The 22,384-nt window shown below is 46.9% G+C and overlaps 2 protein-coding genes across 6 annotated transcripts in view; one reads left to right on the top strand and one right to left on the bottom strand.

Moving 5' to 3' along the window:
• LOC135247496 (bone morphogenetic protein receptor type-1A-like) overlaps window positions 1–2,228 on the top strand; it is a 39,372-nt gene extending 37,144 nt beyond the window's left edge. For both annotated transcript variants that reach the window (XM_064320998.1, XM_064320999.1), the window contains one exon: window positions 94–2,228. In XM_064320998.1, coding sequence (XP_064177068.1) covers window positions 94–219 — 126 coding nt within the window. In that variant the 3' untranslated portion in view covers window positions 220–2,228. The remainder of the gene's footprint in view (window positions 1–93) is intronic.
• Window positions 1,332–17,910, bottom strand: LOC135247495 (multimerin-2-like). 4 transcript variants are annotated; one of them, XM_064320994.1, is made up of 8 exons: window positions 17,596–17,910; window positions 12,893–13,015; window positions 12,174–12,280; window positions 10,271–10,351; window positions 8,634–8,759; window positions 7,137–7,561; window positions 5,154–6,615; window positions 1,332–4,247 (listed from the first exon to the last, which is right to left on the bottom strand). In XM_064320994.1, exons 1-8 carry the CDS (start codon window positions 17,853–17,855, stop codon window positions 3,844–3,846), a joined length of 2,988 nt encoding a protein of 995 aa, XP_064177064.1. In that variant the 5' UTR covers window positions 17,856–17,910; the 3' UTR covers window positions 1,332–3,843. The 4 variants fall into 4 exon arrangements, with proteins under 4 accessions (XP_064177064.1, XP_064177066.1, XP_064177065.1 ...); XM_064320996.1 differs by having other exon boundaries at window positions 8,634–8,732; XM_064320995.1 differs by having other exon boundaries at window positions 8,634–8,749; window positions 10,273–10,351.
• Between the last annotated feature and the right edge of the window lie 4,474 nt (window positions 17,911–22,384).

Below are 22,384 nucleotides of genomic sequence, written 5' to 3'. Positions count from 1 at the left end.
TTGAGTGAAACGTGTGTGTGTGCACAGAGCCAGCTAAATGTTTTTCCTGGCAGCTTTATTAGAAGTTAATGGCAGGCTTCCCTCCCCGCGCAGTGCCTCCGGGCTGTTCTGAAGCTGATGTGCGAGTGCTGGACGCAGAGCCCCGCCTCCCGGCTCACCGCCCTGCGGGTGAAGAAAACCCTCGCCAAAATGGTGGAGTCTCAGGACATCAAGATATGAGGCGGGTCCGTTTCGCTCCCGGGCGGACAGAACTGCCAGCTCGGGGCGTGGTTTCTGATGTCACGGCTACGAGGGATCCAGGCTTCACCTCAAGGAAAGGGAAAAGGGAAAAAGGGGGGTGGGGATGAGGGAGGTGGAGAGGGGCGGACCTGACTGTGGCGGCTCCTCCCACCCCCGTGTACGGCGCTGCCTCTGGCGCCCCCTGCTGGACAGCACTTTGTGGACCATATGTTAGACAGTCAGGCGCGTTGCCCCATGGACCCAGAGTGCTGTCAGCACAGGCTCCCCCTCCCTTTTATGAACTCACACTCTGAGGACCAGAGTGACATCAGTGCTTTCTGTGAAAGCCGCATGTTAAATCAAGCAGGAGGATGTATGCACACACACACACACACACAGGAGGAACGCGGGAAACGAGTCGGAGAGAGGAGTCATTCGATCCCGAGTCTGGGCCTTTCGTTTGGCCTCGCAGTCGACCCCGTTGGGCGCTGTCGGCCCCTGGCAGCTATGAGGAGTGGCGATCTTTGGTCTCGTCAAAATGACTCTCGCCGTGTGTCACATTCACATTCCACAGAGCTTCACCAGAAGTGAAAGATAATGGCTTCTCTATGAAGACAACTGTCGGTGGCGGTGTGTCAAAAAAAAACAATTCTGTTAAGTGTAAAGTTGCTGGGAGAATAAGGTTGTGTGTGTGAGACCCGTCCTTGGCACAGGCCACATTTGAGTAGGTAAATGCTGTCACGCTGGTGTCTCAGTTTTACTGACGGTACAATCATTTGTTTAAAAACCAGCCCTTTCCTCCAGTCCTCAACACTTCCTTTGATGATTTTCCACGTGGTAACAGCAGGTTCCGCTTGTGCCATACTCTAGATATGGATGCTTTGTGTGCAGCCACACCCCTTCATGAATATTTAAAAAGGCACCCGGAAGTCAATCTGATTGGTCCAGGCAGACTGTAGCGTGTATATATGCATGTATGTATGTCTGTACACACATCACATGAGCCCCGATTACTGATAAAATCACACAGTGAATAATGCTGAATGTGTGTCACAAACAATATAACAATTTAATTTAATCAAGCGTGTAATAAAAGAGGCAAATACAATGCATAATATTTGCTACATTTTATTTAACATTTTGAATGTAAGCTCTGGGGGAAAAATGTAACAAAAAGAGAAACCTGGGAGGAAGTTGTATGATTGTCTCACTGACTGTTAGGAGTGGCTGCATTGCCTCACATAGATGGAAAACATTTGAACTAAAATCAAGAACAAGTTTTGCTTGAGCTCATTTCTATTTTCTCCAAGGTTGAATTTTTTTTGTAGTATGTTGGAAGGAGACAATGTTTGATTTGTTTCAGGAGTGAATTGTCTACCTCCTCGCCCCCATCTCATTTTTACTGTTGGCACAAAAAATCTTTAAATTTAGCTTCACTGAGAAGACCCGTAGCCATTTTGGCACACACAAAGATTGCAAATGCTTTTGTGTTATTGGCTGGACCGCAACAGCAGGGCCAGCCCTACAAAGGCGAATGTCTGTGACTGAGTGAGTGAGTGATGAAGTTACACCATTGGTCGGCCGGATCACGTGTGTTAGGTCCAGCCATACGCTAGGTTTTAACCTGGTCTTGTTTGTAGAAACCAGCAGATGAAAAACAATCCCTACAACTATAAATCATGCAGAATGTGCATGTGTTGGAAACCATGTCTGCAGTACGGTTTGCACCTGTTTTACAGTCATTGTGTTGGTAAATAAATTTAGCTATGTGTAGTGTATATTAATGGACTCCCAAGCAGTAGTAGTATGTTCTCTCCCTTTGTCTATGTGTTATATATATGCATATAAGAATAACCTCTAAACCTCTATAACGTCTTTGTATTTTGTACAGCATCTGGTCCAAGTAAAAGGTGCCTTAATATGTTTACCAAGGGAAAATGAAACATTCAGTACACAGATTATGTCCATTTTATCAGTTTTTAATTAAATAAGCTTATTTTAGTACAAAGCATTGTGGTCTTGTCATATTTGCTCAATGGAGTTGTTCAAGAGAGACCGTGAGGTCTTATAACTCTGGTAAATGGGAAATAACATAGAATGTCTGCAGTCAAGGGCATCTCAGTGGTTTCCAAATTGGTATCCAGATCCTACTGATGAATCAGAGGGAGATTGAGGTGAGTTGAGAGGTGAATGTTTAAAAAAATATTTTACAAAACCCATCAAAATGCCATCGATTTCCACTGTGCATTCAGTCAGACACCAGTCAAACTCTGCAACTAGTTAGTGAAGATGCAGGTGGCATGTATTTCATCATAACTGGCTACACATTGAGTGGAAGACAAAAACATTTATTGTATTTGTTTAAGTGGGTGCTGCAGTCCTGCACATTTGCAGGCATTTGGGGCTTTAGCCACGTGCTCCTGTTGATGAAGACATGCTGAGTGTCACACTAACAGTTGTAGACTAGTGCGGAGGTGGAAAGTCCAGGGGTCAGAAAGTAAAAGTTTGGCTCTGTGTTTCTTCCACCCATGACCTCAGCCAGCTGATTTTACTAAACAGCACCACCTCTTCCTAAAGAATTGTGCTAATTGGCAAATCCAGGTAAATGGAACAAAATATTGGGAGGACTTTTACTTTCTGAACCTGGCTAAAGGTAGGGAAAAGTCATAAACACTGCATATATATTATTTATATTTTCATTTTGCCCAGTAGCACCAAGTGGGCTTTTTACACTGTATCATGGTCCCTGATGTCTCCCAGGTAACCAGCGAAATGTAAAGTGCTTTAAATGTACACACTATCACACAGAGGAAATGCAAGCACAGTGTGTCTTTAAAAATGTTTGTGAAACAAATAATTGTGTATGCTCTGCACCAGAGTGCTATCTACTATAAATATATTATGGTGTACAGAAAATATCGGTCTTGTATAGTCTTTAAGGTGGGCATTGTCATAGCATTGCATAGTATTACCCCCACCTGCTGGAAAGCAAAAGCATTGCAGCATGAATACCCCAGACTGACTCAATGGGATTGTCTCTCCCCACCCTAGTTTAATTCCTGAAGATTGCCTTAAACTAGGTGCATGTAGTACCCATGGTCGGAGAAGTGACTGGCTTAACATGCAGTCTGGATTCTGGATGTTACTATCTAGAAGCCCTTTAATACCATGGGTCGCGTTTGAAAGACCTGGGTAAGATGGAGCCCAGTAATAGTGGAAGTCGCCCAAAAGTATCTCAGCAGGGCTCTGTGCTACCATTTTTTCGAAGGAGTGCATGTGCTCCTAAGTCGAAATATTTTGCAGCACATTAAAGCATCCCAACTGGTAGATGTACTCCTGAATGACTTTTACAGCTAGCACACATCGGTTTTTCAGAGCAAATTCTCCTAAACTGGCAGCGCTGTAGAGCCCTGCTTAGCCCCTCTCATTCGCACCATCGTTACAGTTGCACGGTAATATTCCAAAGCTGCAGCTGGTGGATTCTGTCCCTCGAATCCTCATGCAGTAGCCGACTTTATACACAAAATGGCAGGGTTTGAAATAAGGAGGCATGAAGCTGATCTTGGGTCAGTGTTTGGGGGACAGGCTGACTACACGTTTTCCCCAGTGTGAGGCGGTTGCTCCTCAGGTGGTCCCCAGGACCAGCAGGCCGGCGAAGGCGTTGTCCGTCGGGTTTCCGGGCCCCACGGTCCCTCGCTCCAGCTCCAGGTGGACCCGCTCCCCCCGCCCCAGCTCCAGGGCGCAGACCCGGGTCACGGCCCCGCCCGCTTCGCCGCGGCCTCGCCGCACGGTGGCCGCCGGCGCCCCGTCCCTCTTCAGGACGGCCGCGCCGGGGCCTGGGCCGAAGTCCAGGGTCAGCAGGAAGAGGTAGAGCCCCGCGCGGGGCGCCCGGAAGACGCCCGTCCCCGCCGAGTACGCCCGCCCGCGGTTCAGCGACACGGTCTCGAAGGTGAGCGGGCCGGGCCGCCCGGCACCGTCGCGGCTGCGGGCCAGGAAAGCGATGGAGGCGTCGGGAAACTGGGAGAGGTCTGGGAGAGATGAGGTGGGGGTGGGTTGAGAAGATCAGTTCAAAACTGCCTGCGAACGCCTGGAACAAATGTAACCCGGGTAACAGGAACCAAAGAAACCCCAACCAGCCTGTAGCACGAGGCTAACTGTGTCCTAGACTAGACACCCAGGCACAGATTATGACCTATTCAGCTCAAATTTTATGACTATAGGTATATGTGAACTCCATTATGATGGCCCAAATATGATGCTCAGAATATCTTGAGCTTGAAGGTCAAGTCATATTGTAGGAGAACAGAGATGGGAAATAAATTGAAAATAATAAATAATTATTTTGAACAATCCAATCTGGTGATATTTTGTAAATATGAATGATGTAGACCTTAATATAGTAATTTGTACATCTTCTTGCAGTTTTCATAGGCACCACAAGGAGGCAGTCTTGAACAACTTAGTTGAATCTTTCATGATATTCTTACTGTGTCAAATGGTAAAAGTATGCTATTAGGTTCAATGAGAGCATCTGAATACTAATTTTTTTTTCTAAGTCAGTGATTAAATGTATTAAGCTTATTCCACAAGCTCACAGTATGTAGTTATCTTGTAACTTCAATACAGATATACACCATGGATTGCTTTTGCGGTTTAGTAAGAACTTTTCCTTGTCTTGCATATGCAGTATATTACAGGATATCCCAGAGTGAGTTTTAATCTTAATAGTCAATATCACTTCACGTCATGGAAGTTCTCATCTTCCATTTATTCAGTTAATGGTGTGCAGCTGTACCTTGTTTTTATGTGACTTACTGGGCTACGTATATGTGAAAACAAATGTCCTTTTTTTGTGATAAAGGATATATATATATTTTTAAAATACTGATTATAGGTGAATGGCATCTTTAAATCAAACTGATATATTTTTTTACCTGCTGCCTTTGGGACCGGTTCCCTTTTACTGCGTGAGTTAACCATCTCTGCTCTGTGACGGTCGCTCCTCTCCTTGTCTTTCCTCTGCTTTTTAAACTTCTTCTTCCCCTCTTTCTCCCTGACTGCTGCCCACAGTACTTCCAGGTCCAGCGTCCCGTTGGAACGCTCTAGGCCGCCCGTGTTGCCAAAGAGGTTCCGGAACACATGCAGGTGATCCTCCAACTCCTTGCGCAGCGTGACAACCTCGTCCTGCAGTTCCACCGCCGGGCCTGTGGGGGCAACGGTAGTGGTGCGTGAGGTGCAGTTGCAGCAGCGGTCGAGGCAACTCCGACCTTCCAGCTGGCCCAGCCTGGTCTCCAGCTCCTCCACCTCTCTCCCCAGGCTCCAGAAGTCGCTGACAGAGTAGTCCTCGGAGCCGTACGCCGCGTCAGCCTCCCTCTTGAGCCTCTCCGCGAGGGCGCCCGAAGGGTCGTCGTTAGCAACGGGACTTTCCAGAGCGGCCAGGGTCACGGCGTGACTCTCGACCTGCTCCTGAGCGAGCAGGATCCTCCTCCGGAGCAGGGGTATGGAGTACTCCCGCTGCTCCTCGGGCGGGAGCCTCTTGAACTCCAGCACCTCCTCCTCCAGCAGGACCTCCAGCACCTCGGAGTGGCGGATGGCGTCCTTCAGCAGCGAGGAGAAGGAGCCGGCGAGACGGCGCATCTCCTTGGTCTTCTCGCCGTCCCGCCGCAGCAGGGCCAGGACGTCCCGCTGGACCTGCTCCTGGGCGGCCTGCAGCCGGGTCACGTTGAGCGCCGTCGCGCGACCCCTGTCCTGCTCCGAGGCCAGAGAGTCCCGGACCTGCCGCAGCCCCTGCCGCAGGTCGGACAGCGAGCCGACCCCAGGGCCCGCCGGTCCCCCGGCGCCCTCCTCCCGGGCCCGCCGGTCCTCCTCGGCCGCCCGGGCGGCGCCGGCCACGTCCCGCTGCAGCTCGGACACGGCCTTCGCCAGGGCGGGGCAGTCGCATCCCGGCGGGGCGGCGGCACCGTCGAGCCGCTCCCGGAGGTACCGCATGTCGGAGTCCAGCTCGCTCAGGTGCTCCCCGTGGGCGGTGAGGTTGTCGGCCAGCTCGGCCACCCTGCCCAGCATCGCGGCCCTGGCGTCCTCCACGTCCAGCGCCGTGTCGCTGAAGTGGGCCTGGGTGCCGCGTCCCGTCAGCGCCAGCTTCCCCTCCAGGCCCCGGAGGCCCCTCTGCAGGTCCCCGAGGTGGCGGACTGCCGTTTCTGATTTCCCCTCCAGGGCGGCGACCTTGGCGCCATTGCTCGACACCGTGGCCTGAAGCCTTCCGATGGCCTGCCACGCGGCCGCTCCCAGCCCAGGCTCGCCTCCGCCCCCGACGCCCCACCCCAGCGCCGCGTCCTCCAGCCGACGCTGATTCAGTATTACCTCCTCCAAGGTTGCGTTCAGCGACCGAAGGCTGGCCTGGAGGTAAACAGGGCACAGGTGTTCTCATTCACTATGTCTGTTTGACTGAGCACGCTAAACCAGGATATTTCATTATTTCCAATCCTCTGGCCTGTGTGTCTAATGCAGGGGGTGCACAAGTCTGGTTGTGAAGGGCTGGTCTGCAGGCTGGTTTTACTTTAGTTTAGTTTTCCGACAGCTCTATAAACTGTGCTGGTTCACTCCTGTACTTGAACATGGCACAATCTTTAGGATGCACTTGCAGTCTGCGGCTGTAGGCGGCGCTATAGCACTATATATGGAGCTATAATTGCCAAGCGCCTCACCTCCAGTGTAGTATCAGTCATATTCGACACTGGCATGGTCAGGATTCAGTCTGGACTGTGGGTCCAGATTTTGCCCTTAACCAGGGTAGCAAGTCAGTTAAACTTTAAATAATGTCATTTATGTATCAGGAGAGGTATTCTGTGTGGGGCCCATGTTATTGTGCAGAATGTCCAGGAGAAACATAGCAGCCGCCAGTTAGCTCGCGTTCTCACCTGATTTTGCCCGATCTTGCTGTCGGTGTCGGCCTTGAAGGCGGTCAGGTGGTGGTGCAGCGCAGCATGCTGGGATTGCAGTCGACCCTCAAGCTCGTTCTGCCTGGCGCTCAGCAGGGCCCTCACCTGGCCGATCTGGTTAGTGCTCGCTATGAGCCGGGCCTCAAGATTGTGGCCTCTAGGTCCTCCTCCTCCTCCTCCTCCTCCTCTACGTGGGGCCCCGCCCTGCTGGTCCCTCCGCAGCTCAGCCAGGCCTTGGGAGAGGCGCCCCACCTCCTGGGAAAGCCGCCTCAGGGTGCGGTTGAAGCCGTCCAGCACGGGGGAAAGTTGAGCCATCAGCGCTGCAGTGGTGTGGTGGAGGGGCGGGGTCCCAGATGTAGGCGGGGCAGGGAGAGGCACAGAGGCCACAGCCCCTCTGTGCTCACCTAGAAGACGCAGCCAAAATGGGTACCTTGATCATACATGCAGTCCCATTCTTTCCACGTTAAATAATATTTGACGAGACTGAATATTTCAACTGAAACGGAGTGATATGCTGCTGAGCTGTTTGCAGAGGCAAGTATAAGCTGTGTCATTTCCTACTGTTACACAAAGTGAGAACATTTTTTTCCCTTGTTGTACTTTTTGTACAGTCCCAAAACGCTTCCAGGATGAAGCCCAACCCATGTCCGCACTCCTGCCCTCACCCATGCTTTTTATTATTATTCATTATACCCTTCTTTTTTATTTATAAGGGAACATGTACAATATTAAATATACATTTTGCCATTTGACATATTTTATTATAGTTAGCTCAAGCTAATTCTCATCTGCAGTCCTTAAACAGGTTACAATTAAATACAAACATACATACATACATACATACAAACAAACAATCCATACAATAATACTACAGATACTAACACTAGGTCAGGCTGATGACAGGTTAGACATGGGAGAAAATTCAGGGCAAAGTAGGCCTCCATGTGCATTAAATTCTGGTCAAGTGTAGTCAATAAGTCAGTGATTACATGCTTATTTGGCTGTAAGCCAGGTTTTTAGTTTGGCTGTAATATTGCTGAAGGAACTGCAGCTCTTAATAACAGCCGGAAATATGTCCCATTGTCCGTCGAAAAAGTACAGTACGATCTGCTCTGATGTGGCACTTATTCCCTTTAGAACCAGATTGTCCGTTAGAGAACACACGGTCACTTTGTGAGTAATTGAACAAAGTTGAAAGGAAACTGCTGTGTCGGGTACAAGATGTGTGGCATGTATATTACAGCTGAAAGGGATCATGGGAAAGCATACATGCATTTACATATACACGTACCAAAACGTAGACCAAAACACACGCACACATACGCACACGTCCTCACATAAGAACTCCCCAGTGTTTAGATTGATGGTTCACTTATACATAATACATTCTTAAAAATTAAGATTTCATATATGCGAAGCTGGTGACAACACTGAAAATAGATAAGCAAAGCACAGGAGCAGAAAATGGACTCCTACCAGTCTGTTTGACGTCACGGGGAGAGACAGCGGGGTGTGGTGAGTTTCCAAGTGGGTCTCCGGGAGGCTGGAAGTCCCTCTGTTCCCAGCTGAGGTCCTCTGAGAGTTGTGTCTCCCGAGCAGATGCTTTACAGAGAGAGAGAGATGGAGGGAGAGATACAGAGGGAGAGAGAGAGATGGAGGGAGAGATACAGAGAGGGAGAGAGAATATCTCATGTCATGCTATTAACGCTCATTTGGATCTTTTAGTCCTCAAATCCATCAAATAGAATGCCTGTAGGATTGACCTTCTTCCCAGTCTACACTCCAGCAGTTGACTGATGGCCGTAGGCATGCCAAGATGCCAATGCTTCCATGTTTAGCACTCTTTCTGTTTTGGTTTCACCCCATTTTAACGTGCCTGTAACTGCACATTTTGTGTTTGATTTGGGGTTTTTTTTGCACAAATCTCCTTGTCATGAAACAACAAAACAAAGTGCTCCAAATAAAAATGGGGGGGAAAAAATGAGGAAAGCGTCAGGCCCTGGGGAAATGGGCTATGCGCTGATGGACAGTTTCCTGCAGCTGGGGTGAATTCACCTTGCTCCCTGATTGGTTCTTGGAAGTCGCCTTCCCCCGCATTTTGGCCTTATCTCATACGTTCCATATGTACACGCCTTTGTTGACCTTTGTGATGTGGGAGCCATACCATTACTGCACACATCTAGAGGTCGTAACACTGTGGCAGACTCCAAAAGCAAGGCCACAGTCAAACTGCAACCCACTTGCCCTTATCTCCGAGTCGAAAAAGGTTTGGTGACAGCAGGCGTTTCAGTAGCAGCATTGTGAATGCGCTTGTCAAGGGTGAGGAAGAAGGAAACGGTGGGCGGGGTCAGATCCTGGGCAGAAGAGGCACGAGTTGGGCTTGGAGGGGTGGAGTGGTTGTAGTAGATTCGTATCTCACAGGATATGAGTATGAGTCACTGAGGACCCCTGGTTTAGGAAGTGCTGTCAACAGGGGTGTGGAGAGTGCTGCTTTAATGACCTGGGAATTTACCCCCCACTCCCCCCACCCTTGTTTTTGACTGTGTAAAAAAAGGCTGCCAAGAATTTTAGGATCTATTCAAAACATGCCCATGTCTTTCTATTCAAAACATGCCCATGTCTTTCTATTCAAAACATGCCCATGTCTTTCTATTCAAAACATGCCCATGTCTTTCTATTCAAAACATGCCCATGTCTTTCTATTCAAAACATGCCCGTGTCTTGTGATTGTGTGTGTGAGAGATAAAGGTCTGGGTGTGTGCGTGTTTGTGTGTGTGTGTGTGTGTGTGCGCGTTTTACCCGTGAGCTCTGTTTAGGGTTTCTCTTCCTCATACGCCCTCGCTTAATGCCTCTGCTTAATGCCTCTGGTTGCCCTGAGAACCGGCCGCCCCACCCTTTCCTTCTCACGGCGGTATTTAAAGGCCCTCGCCCGGCCTCTCGGAGTTCCCCTCTCCCCGCAGCGCGCCGCTTCCTCCGTTTGTCCGGGCGAGCGAGGCGAGAGGCGGGGGAGAGAGGGCAGGAGCGGCAGGCTGACACACCCCCGGCGGGCACACGTATGGCCACCCTCCCGCTCCGAACGGGTAAACATCCTACGGCAGCGCCAGGGGACCCACCCTGCAGCTGGGCGTCGCCGAGCCCCTCCCGAGGGTCCCCAGCGGTCCGGTCCCCAGGCTCCGAGGCACGGGCATCTGCCGCTGTAAATCACACAGAGGACAGTGGCGCTTTCCCAGCTTTCTCAGGCAAAATTCAGCCACGGTTCCCACGCTTGCCTACGCTGCCGAACCAAAGACCACAGGACCTTTCAAGGCCGCGTTTCCCCAATTTCAAGGACCAATACAATCCTAGATTGAAGGTTAGGTCAGAGTAATGTTTCCTGTGTGAACTGGACTTAAGGTGTTCGTGGCTTTGAATAACTGTTACATAGTGAGTATTGGACCTTATCGGACCTGTGTTTTGTAGTTATTCCAACGTCCTTCGGTACGCACTTATTGTACGTCGCTTTGGATAAAATAAGTGTAATGTAATACAAGTGAGCAGTAATGCAGCAGACCCTCGGTACACCTGTTAGCTTCGATATCCCTGAAAATGAGTGTGCTTTAAACCTCAATCCAGGTCTGTAGAACAGAGTAGAATGTAGATTCTACTCCAGGGTATATTTTATTGCCATGGGGTATAAATGAGGTGAGGCGTAATGTGCAATCAAGGGTTCAGTGATTTGAACTAACCAAATATTTGGAGAGCCAAATATATAAACTGGTATATATTGGACAGGTTCGGGTGAGCCAGTGATCAGCAACTCCCAGTAACTCATCCAATATGGGGTTCAAAAAGACCTCAATTTCCTTTTACAGCTTATAGCCATTGCTTACACAGGAAGTCTATATTAGATGTTCCCTGATTCTAAATCAGTAGGCATGAGCTAAGGCTGGCTGACTGAGTAAGCAAGCCAAATTTTACCAGTTGTTTGTATGTACTGTATAAAGAAGATGGGTGACTAGCCCAGAATACGTCTATCTATATAAGATCTTCCCACCGAGCCCTGAAATGGAGGCCCTGTATTTGAAGGGAACTTGGCAGGGTCTTATTCATGACAGAAATGTTTAAACCATATTTAGGGAAAAGCAAACAGGCTTAAGAACTGCAGTATTTATGAATAAGTCTGTACTAGGCCAAATCCAGATGACTGTTTATTTTCAAAGCAGGGTTTCTTGAGAGGGTTTCGTACAGAGTAGTTCACCTCACTATGCCTCCACAAAAGATGAACCTGATATTAGCGGGCAGCGGTGTTGGGAAATCTACTCTGAAAGCGTAGTTTTACAAAGTACCAATTACTTCACACTGAAAGCATTTGAATTACAGCAAAGCTACCCTACAGAGAAATGTAGCTTGTGAAACTACAGTTACTCAAAAAATGTAGTTCAAACTTTAGAAAATTATCATAATCATGTTGTCCAGACACGTGAGCAATGCCTTTTTATACACTGGGAGAACCAGCAATGTGTGGCAAATGGTAGTTTTCTGTTGGAAAATGTAGAGTAGCAGAATGTTTCTCACCAATCAGGATTAGAGGAAAAAGAGAGAGAATAGGCAGTATTTGGTCAATGAGGTTTGAGGAAACAGTATTTTAGGGCCAAAAGTAGTTGGTAGTTCATGTACTTAACTACACCTCAAAATGACAAAAAAGTAATTGACTACTCTAGCTACTACAAACATTTAAATAAACTACCAGCAAACTACTGCAAAATTTAATTAAACTACTACACTGTTTGGCAGCTATATATTTTCAGCATATTTTAAAAGTAAAGTAATGCTTAAATATGTAGTTTAGATCAATTTTAGCCAGAACTTTAAAATTTCAACAAATTTCACTTTCATTCTGTTCAGGTCCTTGTTTAACATTATATGTATTTTTAAAGTTTTCCATGGGAAAAAAAGCAGCAGCTAAAATGGCTTCATAATCATGTGACATAGATTCTCCTGTGATTAACGGCTTGAGTCTTGGTGACATCACCGTACCGGTGGCTTCACAGTTATGTCCTCCAAAACCCGGGCAGCAGTGCCACAGAAGAGACGTGACAATCTTCTGCCCCTCTTTATATACAGGCCTGAGAGAGACCTTGTACCTGTTAACACACACACGCACAAACAGCCGTTGTCAAACATTTACAAACCTTCTTAGCAAAGCAGCATATAATTTGGCTGAGATTTCAAAGTGCGCTTTACTTCTGTGAAGCAGATGGAAGCAAGTGAAAGCTTTTCTCTAGAATAGTATTAACACATACAAACTGTCAGGCCAATCAGGGAAATGTAGTTGCTACCTGCAAACCTGCGGTCAGAACAGTGTAGTAAGGTACCAATCCCAATATGACCTCACTAATATAAATATATCTGCTTTAACCAGAGGTGAAAGAGGACCGTCCAACCTTCTGATCAATCATACAATAACAGAGTAAATGAGACTGAGATTACAGCTGCAATTACAAATAATTGAGAGGATTAATGCGCACCAGCGGAGGATTATGGAGTACCAGTACATGTTTACACTGCTAATGTTCATTTGGAAAAAAAAATTACATGTTAGCGTGCTGGCACTCTCCACTTTTGAATGAGACGGTAAAGACAGTGACATGATGCAGAGGTGTGCGTCTATCAGAGTCTTGCTTTTCTTTTTGTTGTTGTTTTTTATGGTAGGGAGTGCATTGTGGGATTGTGCTTCCAGAGCGTGAGGTACTCACATGACCACCTGGCAGTCGGGCGGGCCGCTGGGACAGGGGCTCAGGGACTTGACTATGTAACTCTCCTGGCGCAAGACCACAGCTTTGGTGACCTTGTGCTGGTGCACGAAGCTGCACCAGTTCCTACAGAGGAGAGGAGACTCGGTAAGCCTGTTGACTGCCCACCCTTCGGTCCTGCTGCACCCAAAAGCCAGCAGCCACGCCACCATGTACTCCTCCTGCTCCTGCTCAATGGCTGTAGCTAAGCAAGTGTGGGCTTGGTTAGTACTTGGACGGGAGACCACCTGGGAAAACTACGTTGCTGCTGGAAGTGGTGTTGGTGGGTCAGCAGGGGGACAATCGTCCCTCTGGTCAAATAAACTCCAATGTCCCAGTGCAGTGATGGGGACACTGTGCTGTTGGAGATGCCATCTTTCGGATGAGACGTTAAACCGAGGTCCTGATTCACTGTGGTCATTAAAGACCCCATGCCATTTGTTACAAAGAGCAGGGGGTTCCCCGGTGTCCTGGCTAAATTCCTGACCTGGCTCTCTCGAACATGCCACCTAATCATCTCCTGATTTAATTGGGTAAAAAAATGTTCTCTCCCTTTCCACCTTAGCTAATGTGTGGTGAGCGTTCTGGCGCAAAATGGCTGCTGTGCATCACCCAGGTGGGTGCCACACATCGGCGGTGGGTGAGGTGAGTTCCCACTCACCATTGTAAAGCACTTTGAGCATTTGGAAAAGTGCTATATAAATGCAATGATTAATTCAAAAGACCAGCAGCAAGGATAAATGGGGAAAAAAAGAGTATAATCTGGAACATTCTTCTTTATTTTCACCTAGACAGTTGCATCCAGATCAAATGTGGTCTCTACTGTTTAGGGTTCCTACTCTTAAATAATATGAAGATATGCTAAGAACATAACACATTTTCACATATAACTCATTACCATTATTTTTTGATGCCCCTTCACTATTTTTAGAGACCTCAATAATTGTAGATAATTGTTGTACAGTATACAAAATCAGTAAGCTCAGTTCTGGTCAGCCACTTGCGATTTGGTCTTTGGTCTTTGAATTTGGCTGGCCAGGGCTTTTTGCTGAACAGCATTTTGAAAGAGGCTCTTCGTCTTCAACATTCTCTGCTTCTTTTCTTCTCGCCGTACCCCAAAATTTCAGAATGAAACCATATGGGAACAGTGCCACAGAAATGACTGTGAAACTCTGCATCAAGGTGCACGCTGTGCGGAAATCATCAGATCTTGCTTTAGTAGAGAATCTCATACATTCGAATGCTGTTCTCTTTAGAGCTGTGTGCTCAGTTAAGCACGGACTATATTCAGCCTATATTCACCTTTTGCCCTGCCGTTCAGAGATAGTAAATAGGATTAAGTGACAAGATGTCCCACTCTGAGAGCCTTGGATATCATATCTGACTGGGTCATTGGGACAATTTGGGAGTGAAATAAATTTGTAAGCATCATTTTCAAACTTGCAATATATCTTTTTCAAAGTTCTTAAAGATATTGAAAAATCTTAGCATGTTCCATTTAAATCCATCACATGTACCATGTGACATATGCATTAGTGAAAACAAATTGCGCCGAGACTTCTTCCTTCTCATTAAAATTAACGTATTACACAAATCATTTTCATCACTTGTAAGTCGAATACAACAGACATGCAACCAACCTTCAAGTGAAATATTTTGAATAATAAACAAATATTCATGAAACAGACTTTGTTTGGAACCAATCCACGTTGGTTCTTTGCAGGTGTACGTCACATGATGAACAAGTTATTTTTTCCCACTACCTAAACACTGATAAAGGGATCCTGAAAAGATTAGCACTTGCCCTGCCAAACAAGTTAACGGGCGTGGCGCAAGGCCGACAGGAAGTGACATGAGTCACACTGCGTATCCGTAGACCAGAATACATACTTCCACAGATAGAAATTCAGATTTCCAAGTCCCCCATGTAATTCATGCCTGCGCAGAGCGTCTAAAATCTCTCAAAATCATTTCATTTCAGGTAAAGGTCATACCAAATTTGCAGTACCCCCTGCTGAAATGCCAGCACGGTGGCCTTGGCTGAAATAAGTGGGAGTTTGGGACCTGCATGCGTGGCCTTCAAAATGCATGAGACTTCAGGCCTATGTGGCTGTTGTACTGAAGTGGACCACTAGCCATATCAGGCCTAGTTAGCAAGCTTTGGGCGGGAATATATTATACGATGATCTCACGGGTTACGACGTTGGGAGATCGGATGTCTTCTCACACTTAACGAGGTTCAGATTGTGACAACAGTTTGAATGATATCATGGACTATATGAGCTCACGACCAGATCAGATGACGTTGGCAAAGCACAGCAGGTAAAACATCATACACAGAACCACCTCCTGATTGGTCAACGGGAATTGAAACACAGAATCAGTTCGCGTGACCTCTCACACCTGACGAATTTAAGCCGATTGACGTCAGGAAACAGTCGGGAGCCCGTGGACCAGTTGGATCAGTTCGGAATGGATGTCATGACCTAACGTTTTTCTTACGATTTGGTCCCGATCAGAAAAAAACTATGGGGAGCCTGCAACTCATATAATGTACACCCACCCTTAGAGCACCAAGCTTTCCCAAAATGTAATCTGTCCCAGTGAGAGAAAGACAAGAGGTCTGGGAAGGTCTGGTGCATTGCAGTCCAGTGTTAAACTGCAGAAACAAAGGTTAACATGGAAAATGTGTCCCGTATTGCCGGGCCCAAACAGGCTTTGGCTTCCTTCCTGTTTCTGCTGACATCCATCAACTGATCCAAGGTCAGCTTTCCCACTAAGGTGAAACACAGTCAAGATAACCACCACTGATCCAAGGTCAGCTTTCCCACCAAGGTGAAACACAGTCAAGATAACCACCACTGATCCAAGGTCAGCTTTCTCACAAAGGTGAAACGCAGTCAAGATAACCACCACTGATCCAAGGTCAACTTTCCCACCAAGGTGAAACACAGTCAAGATAACCACCACTGATCCAAGGTCAACTTTCCCACCAAGGTGAAACACAGTCAAGGCAACCACCACTGATCCATGGTCATCCTTCTCACAGGCTGAACACAGACAGGACACCCTCCACCTCCTAACCTAACCAGCTTTCCCGCAGAAGGCTAAGTAAACAGCAGGGCTACCACTGATTTCAGATCAGCTTTCTCTGTGGGAAATTCAAAGGCACGCATTACCTAATACATCTAACTAAAGACTGTCTTTGTAACACACAACTCACTGTAGCTTGAGTCAAACATACACTCAACTTACTTCCATGTCACATATGTGACACATATTACACAATGTAGGTCAGGCCAAACTCAACCAAATGTGTAAACTACAGTACAGACCGCGTGCACTATATACTCAGCTGACTGAAATATCATACTGTAGACTTCAAAGAGTCTACAATGCACTCTGTACACTCATTTATCTATTGGGGGGATGTCAGAATGGTGAAGTCAGTCTGTAGAGAACACCTATCAAATGAAGAGTTCACAGTTACAGGTCCTCTCGTTACTGTACCTCCTCACAGCCATAGGTGAGACGAGCTAACTGTGTAATCAACTGCTTTAAGTGATTCATTGATCAATTAATTGCTGAGTAAGGATGACTACCAGACCCTGCAGCTCTTCAGGACCAGGGTTGGTGATGCCTGGTGAGACGCACTGCTCTTCATCACACTCATCATTGAGCGAAATATTTAGTCAAACTGAAGACTGAAGAAAAATGTAAACATTAACCATGATAATAAAATTAATATTTTCTTCAAGGCATCGACACAGAATGGCACTAATTTTGTTGATGTGCAGTGTGTAGCCGCTTACCTATCCACAATGTATACGGCTTTGCGTATGGAAGCTCCTAGCAATTCCTCTTTACATCCCAGAGCTGGATTTCAGCCCAAGCATTGTCAGAAGGTCAGATCCTATCACTCAACACAGGAAATATATAGCCCTTTTATGCTTTCCGCTTATGAGAGTGAATTGCTATTGATTTGTCCTGGCAAAGTGAGTACACATGCAGACTAGTAACAGTGGACACATACCACACAGAGGCATTAATATCCAGAACACAGCAGTGATCAGCTGCATGTTGAATACAGGATAAACGAGGAGAACTTGATGTGTTGTCATTTGCTTGTGAAACGCATCACTTCTCTTCATCCTGACCATGTGAGTTCAACTTGACACCAAACTGTCATTCAACAATAAAACTAGATGGCAAAAGTGACAATTTTATGTAATATAATAATAATGTAATAATTGTAATATATTATTATTATTATTATTATTATTATTATTATTAGAAGTAGTAGTAGTGGAAGTATTAAAATCAGACACTTTTTTCAGAATAATTTGCAAAGCTAACATGATCATACATATTATATCCAGTATTTATTTGTTGTCTATAATACCACATCCTGCAACAGGTATTTCACTCTGAATTCTGTTTTTGTCACACCATAGTTACACATGCCACTTGATGAAACATGCTTGCACTACTCATGAAACTGGGATAGACACTCCCACTATCGCAAAAGTGCGTCCCCCCCCCCCCCCATTCAAAAAAACCCAGCATTCCTGAGCCGCAGATCGCTCTGATACACATTCAGTCTCAGATTTTGGCTGGTAATACATCTGCTAGACTGATAGCATCTACGGGGCGAAAGCAGGACTCACCCTGTTCGCGCGCCATTGCTTTGAAACTTCCCCGAAGGGGGCGCTGACTCCTCTCGGCTTCCGACGTGGGGGTACACGGGACCCCCCGGTAAAGGGCCGTATCCGGGGACGGGGGGTCTGTTCCCGTGCGTCCCGACCCCTTGGGGCCGCCACCCCGCGTGACCTTGAACCCCGTCCTCCTCGACCTCAGGGTCGCGAGCCCTGATGTCGCAGAGCGCCTCCAGGAGAAAGCCCAGCAGGAGCAGGAGGACCCTCGCCATCGTGTGCTGTGCTCCTCAGCCCTCAGTCTGAGGATCTTTCCGGGGCAGGCGCTCGTTTAAGAGCCTCTTCTCCCAGGCTCGGAAACGCCCCCCCCCCTCCCTCTTCTTCCCTCCTTTGAGCTCCGGTGGACTTCCCCCCCACCCCTCCCCTCCCCTCCCCTCCCCTCCACGCTTCTCCTCTTGCTCTGCCACTCGAAGGTTTCAAAGTCCTGCTCGACAATGCCCGGAAACGGGCCGCCCGCCCAGGGCAGGCCCCCGTGTGGAAAGGTTGCGAGCGCTGGAACAATGCCACCGCACTTCAGGGAGGCGAGGGGCATCGAGCCCCGCCCCCTTCTTCTCTCGGCAGGTCCTCGGAGTTCTCCTGAAGGCCTCCCCTCCCTCCGCGGTCCAGGAAGTTTAAGTCAGCAAAAAAAAGTGAGACTGGATGCGAAGGAACGGGTGAGAAACGTGACCCAGGTCAGGGAGGTGCGATTTGTTTTCCCCGCTGACCGCCGCCTCGGGTTGTGAAATGCGTGGGTGACACGGGTTCCAGAGGGCCAGAGGTCTTGTCGGGTGGATGTGAGGGAACAGCCCAGAACTGGAATACACAGAGAGACAGGGACATGCTAACCAAAGATCAGGCCCTATGTGAGAAGACATACAGAAATAAATCCTTTCCCTCTGGCTATGACACAAGCAGTGCAGCACTTGATTTGATGCTGAAGGAGCGATTTCTCATAAACACGACCAACTGAGCAGAAGATTCTGGGATGAAAATAAAACCTTCAAATTCACTTATTCCCGATCCGTTACCAGCAGGTGGTGCCATACTTACACAAAAGGAGCAATCAAAAGAACATTTCACAGCAAAGGAACACTTCATTCGATTAGTAAGATTACATCCGCCCCAGGAGGAGTGCATCACACAGGCAAAGCCACGGTGACACGTTGGAGGAGTAGAAGGAAAAAGAGAGGTGTTCAGAGGTGACGCGAGAGGCTGTGCTCCACTTCCTGCTCGGGTCCTGTGTTCACTTCCTGCCTGCTGTGGAAGGCAGCGCGCCCCACCTCACTACCTCCAACCCACTGTTTGGCAACTCCATAAATGCTGCCCAGGACCCTTCCCAGGACCTGGCAACAACCTGGCAACCCCAGATGGACCATGGCAGCTGCAGGTACACAACAGAATTGTTTGCGCTGCCATAGAGTTCGGTGCGATGCTGCATTGGGCATTCTTCTATTCCCTAATTGAATTTCTGTTCATTTCTCAATTAATAATTAACTGGCTTAAATACTGAAATGGAAATTACCCCATTGGTGTGGTGGGAGATTCCTCTACTGTCAGGAGATGTTACATTTTAAGGCATTAATCATTCTTAATAATAATTATTAATAATAATACTAATAATTTCTTACTTAATTTATTTGCTTGGTCATCATTTTAATAAAACAGCGATTATGTGCATTGCACCAAAACATTTATATGTTCAATTTTACTTGTACTTAGATGGCCCATTAAAGCAAATCAATGTCAAAAAGAGTACCATCTGAAAATCAAACATGCCAGCACTGTGGTAATTCCAAAAGAATGTTGACTTTTGATACAGAATGACACGTTTACATTTCTGAATGCGCATGTGGGTAAAAACTATTTGACACTAGGCTCACTGCTGTCTAATGTGTCCCATGGTCTCTTGCTGTTTTTCTTTCTATTTTTCTCCCCAAATTTAGAATGACCAAGTCTCCACTGTGACACTCAAGCCTCACATGAGGAGCCCTGAAGCACGCACCCACTGATGTTCTCACTTGTTAAGTGTTAAGACCCAACACAGTAAACATTTTTGTGGCGAAAAGTCGGTGAAGTGGCGTTTGTGTGGGGTGCATTTTGAAACCATGCATTCATGTAAAACGTTGCTCTTGGAAAGGCTAAATGTGGAAAAATTTTGCTAATTTTGAGTGTGCAAATGTTTACAATAGGCAGCCCCTACGTTTGGACAGGTGTAAAGTTGGTGAAAACCCAGCGAAATTTGATTGCAAAGTAAAAGTTTTCATGCTGAGGAAGATGAATCCAGTGTAAAACCTGAGCTATATTGGGGTCAGCCTAAAACGTTCATGTCAAAATATCTCTCAACCTAGATTTCCACCCTAGATATTCTGACTTTTTCTAACTGGGAACCCTTTGATCCTTCAATATATGTGAGCAAGACCCTCATCCTAATCCTAAGTGAATGTCCAAGACCCTAATACTTGTAGAGAACAGAGCGGAGCGTGTGTGAGTGCATTCAATTACAGGAAGGGTCTGTGACTCATAGTCATCACCCGAGCTCTCTTCCTAAACATCTAGAGTCACAGTTCGTGGGATTTCCTGTGAAACAGCAGTATATCCAATGTTCTGTTATAGACCAGTTGTTGTGGATGTAACACACAGGTCACAAGTTGTACAATTAAGCATGTTGTATGCCACAGAGGGTACACTTGCTGTGTAGCACGCAGCTACCACCTGCCATTTCGCTGACGGGAGTGCTGGGGAGAATGAGGTGTTGTCGGCTCGTTGAACCTCAGGGCACCCAATCAAGAAGAGGAAGAAACCTACTAATTACAAGGTCTTGAGGGCAGGGTGTGGTGTTGGAATTCATCTGAGCTCATGCAGACAGAAAAATCAGCGATAACAAAATAAAACACAGCAAATTTTTTTCAAGTAAAGCCTTTTTTAAAAGAAATGAGAGCACCTGCCACGTGTCTGTGTTTGTCAGTGACGGAGGGCAGAAATCCAGCAGGGGTCGACGGCGAGACAACAAAGGTCCCAGCTCAACGTCAGACCTGGAGTGCGGCTGTTTATTCAGTTTCGCTTTATGTGTGCAGTGAACTTTATGCTTCCTGGAGACATGGCAGGAGGAAACTGCAGGGTGTAGCCCGCGAGCCACCGCTCTCTGCAAGGGGTGTAAACAAACCGCGCCGATTCTCTTCCACAGCCCCGCAGAAGCATTTGGGGAGGAGGATTCTGGGATTGATATCGGAGACCTGCTCATTTTGGAGGGGCACGTATTGCATTGTGGGAACAAGTGCAGGCTTGCCATTGTCTTGCCATTGGCAAGTACAGGCTTGCCAGGGTGGCAGTGTAGTATAAGGAGCTAGTCTTGTAACCTATAGGTTACAGGTTTGATTCCCAGGTAGAACACTGCAATTGTACCCTTGAGCAAGGTTCTTAACCTGCATTACTTCAGTATGTATCCTGCTGTAAAAATGGATGCTATGTAATCAAGTGCAGTGTGTTTTATAAACTATTCATCTGCTTGTTTCAAACATAGTTGGCCTGTAGGTACTATACCTTCAACTCATGGTCCCTCTTGTTAGCGGACTGGTGACCTAGACCTTATTTAAATTTTTTAATTAAAAATTGAAATCTGAAATGAAACTTGTAGCTCAATTGGATCTTTCACAGCTCCGATCAGACTGTAGCTTGCAAAATGGCAGCAGCTTTTGTCCCTTGAGTTTTCTCCTAAAAACGCAATGAAAAGCTGTAGGGCTGCCAGGCTGCAGCTCAAGCAATTTCTTATGTAATATGAGGTGGGTCCGAGAGACCAATGGTTCGCTCCCAAGAACGATTGATTGTCCAATCAGGGAGCTGGCACGGCAGACCGGCAGGCAGCAGGATGTCCCCCACTGGAATGTTGCATTTTCATGGCTCCCCCCCCCCCCCCCCGCAGTTTACTAATGGATGGGTCCAATATGGTGACCAACAGGGTGAACTCTCCTGACTGATTCACATTGTTTTAAAAAATGTTTTGCACTGTATCATTCTCAACCGTAAGAGGATCGGCTCTCCTGATGCACCGCGTGTGAAGTCTAGCCAGGGCTTTGCTCCTAATCAATGACAAATCAATTTGTCCTGCTACAGGCTGCTGCCTAGCCTTGCGATATCAAACAACCCAGCTTGTTGAGCTTCTGGGAAAAAAAAGAAAGAATTTCTTAATATTTTTCTTGAAGCAGAAGATGCTCATGCATTTTGAACACTGAGGTTCTGATGATGGACATATGTTGAAAATGCATCAGCATCTTTTTTTGTTCAATAACATTTTCTTTTTAACCCAAACGAGTGAAGGGTCAGACTTCTTTAATTGTCTAATAATGATATATAATACGTTTATAATATAGAACATATTGCAATGTTTACACCATTTATTATAATTCTATATTTAAATATATTGTGCTATATTAGCCTCCTTTGATACCTTTAATCGTTCTTCTCCCATACCTGTGAGTTGTCCTGCCTCCTCTTTCTCGGTCTCCTGAGCCTGGGGCCTCAGAACACACGCATGCCCACGCGCATCGCATGCGATCATCCTCATTCTTCATCGCACGCTGTCACCTAACTGCAGCAAATGGAAGAGTCTGTGTTTCTGCATGGGCTGTCTGCAACATGTGCATCAATGCCCAGACTGTGCCTGCAGGTTTATTATTATTATTATTATTATTATTATTATTATATTAGTAGTAGTAGTAGAAGAAGTACTAGTGGTAGTAGTAGAAGTAGTAGTGGTAGTAGTCGTATT

This window comes from Anguilla rostrata, chromosome 2 (assembly GCF_018555375.3).
Source record: "Anguilla rostrata isolate EN2019 chromosome 2, ASM1855537v3, whole genome shotgun sequence".
Classification (NCBI taxonomy): domain Eukaryota; kingdom Metazoa; phylum Chordata; class Actinopteri; order Anguilliformes; family Anguillidae; genus Anguilla; species Anguilla rostrata.
Note: the sequence above shows the minus strand (reverse complement) of the source record. Positions and strands in the feature narration are given on the sequence as shown.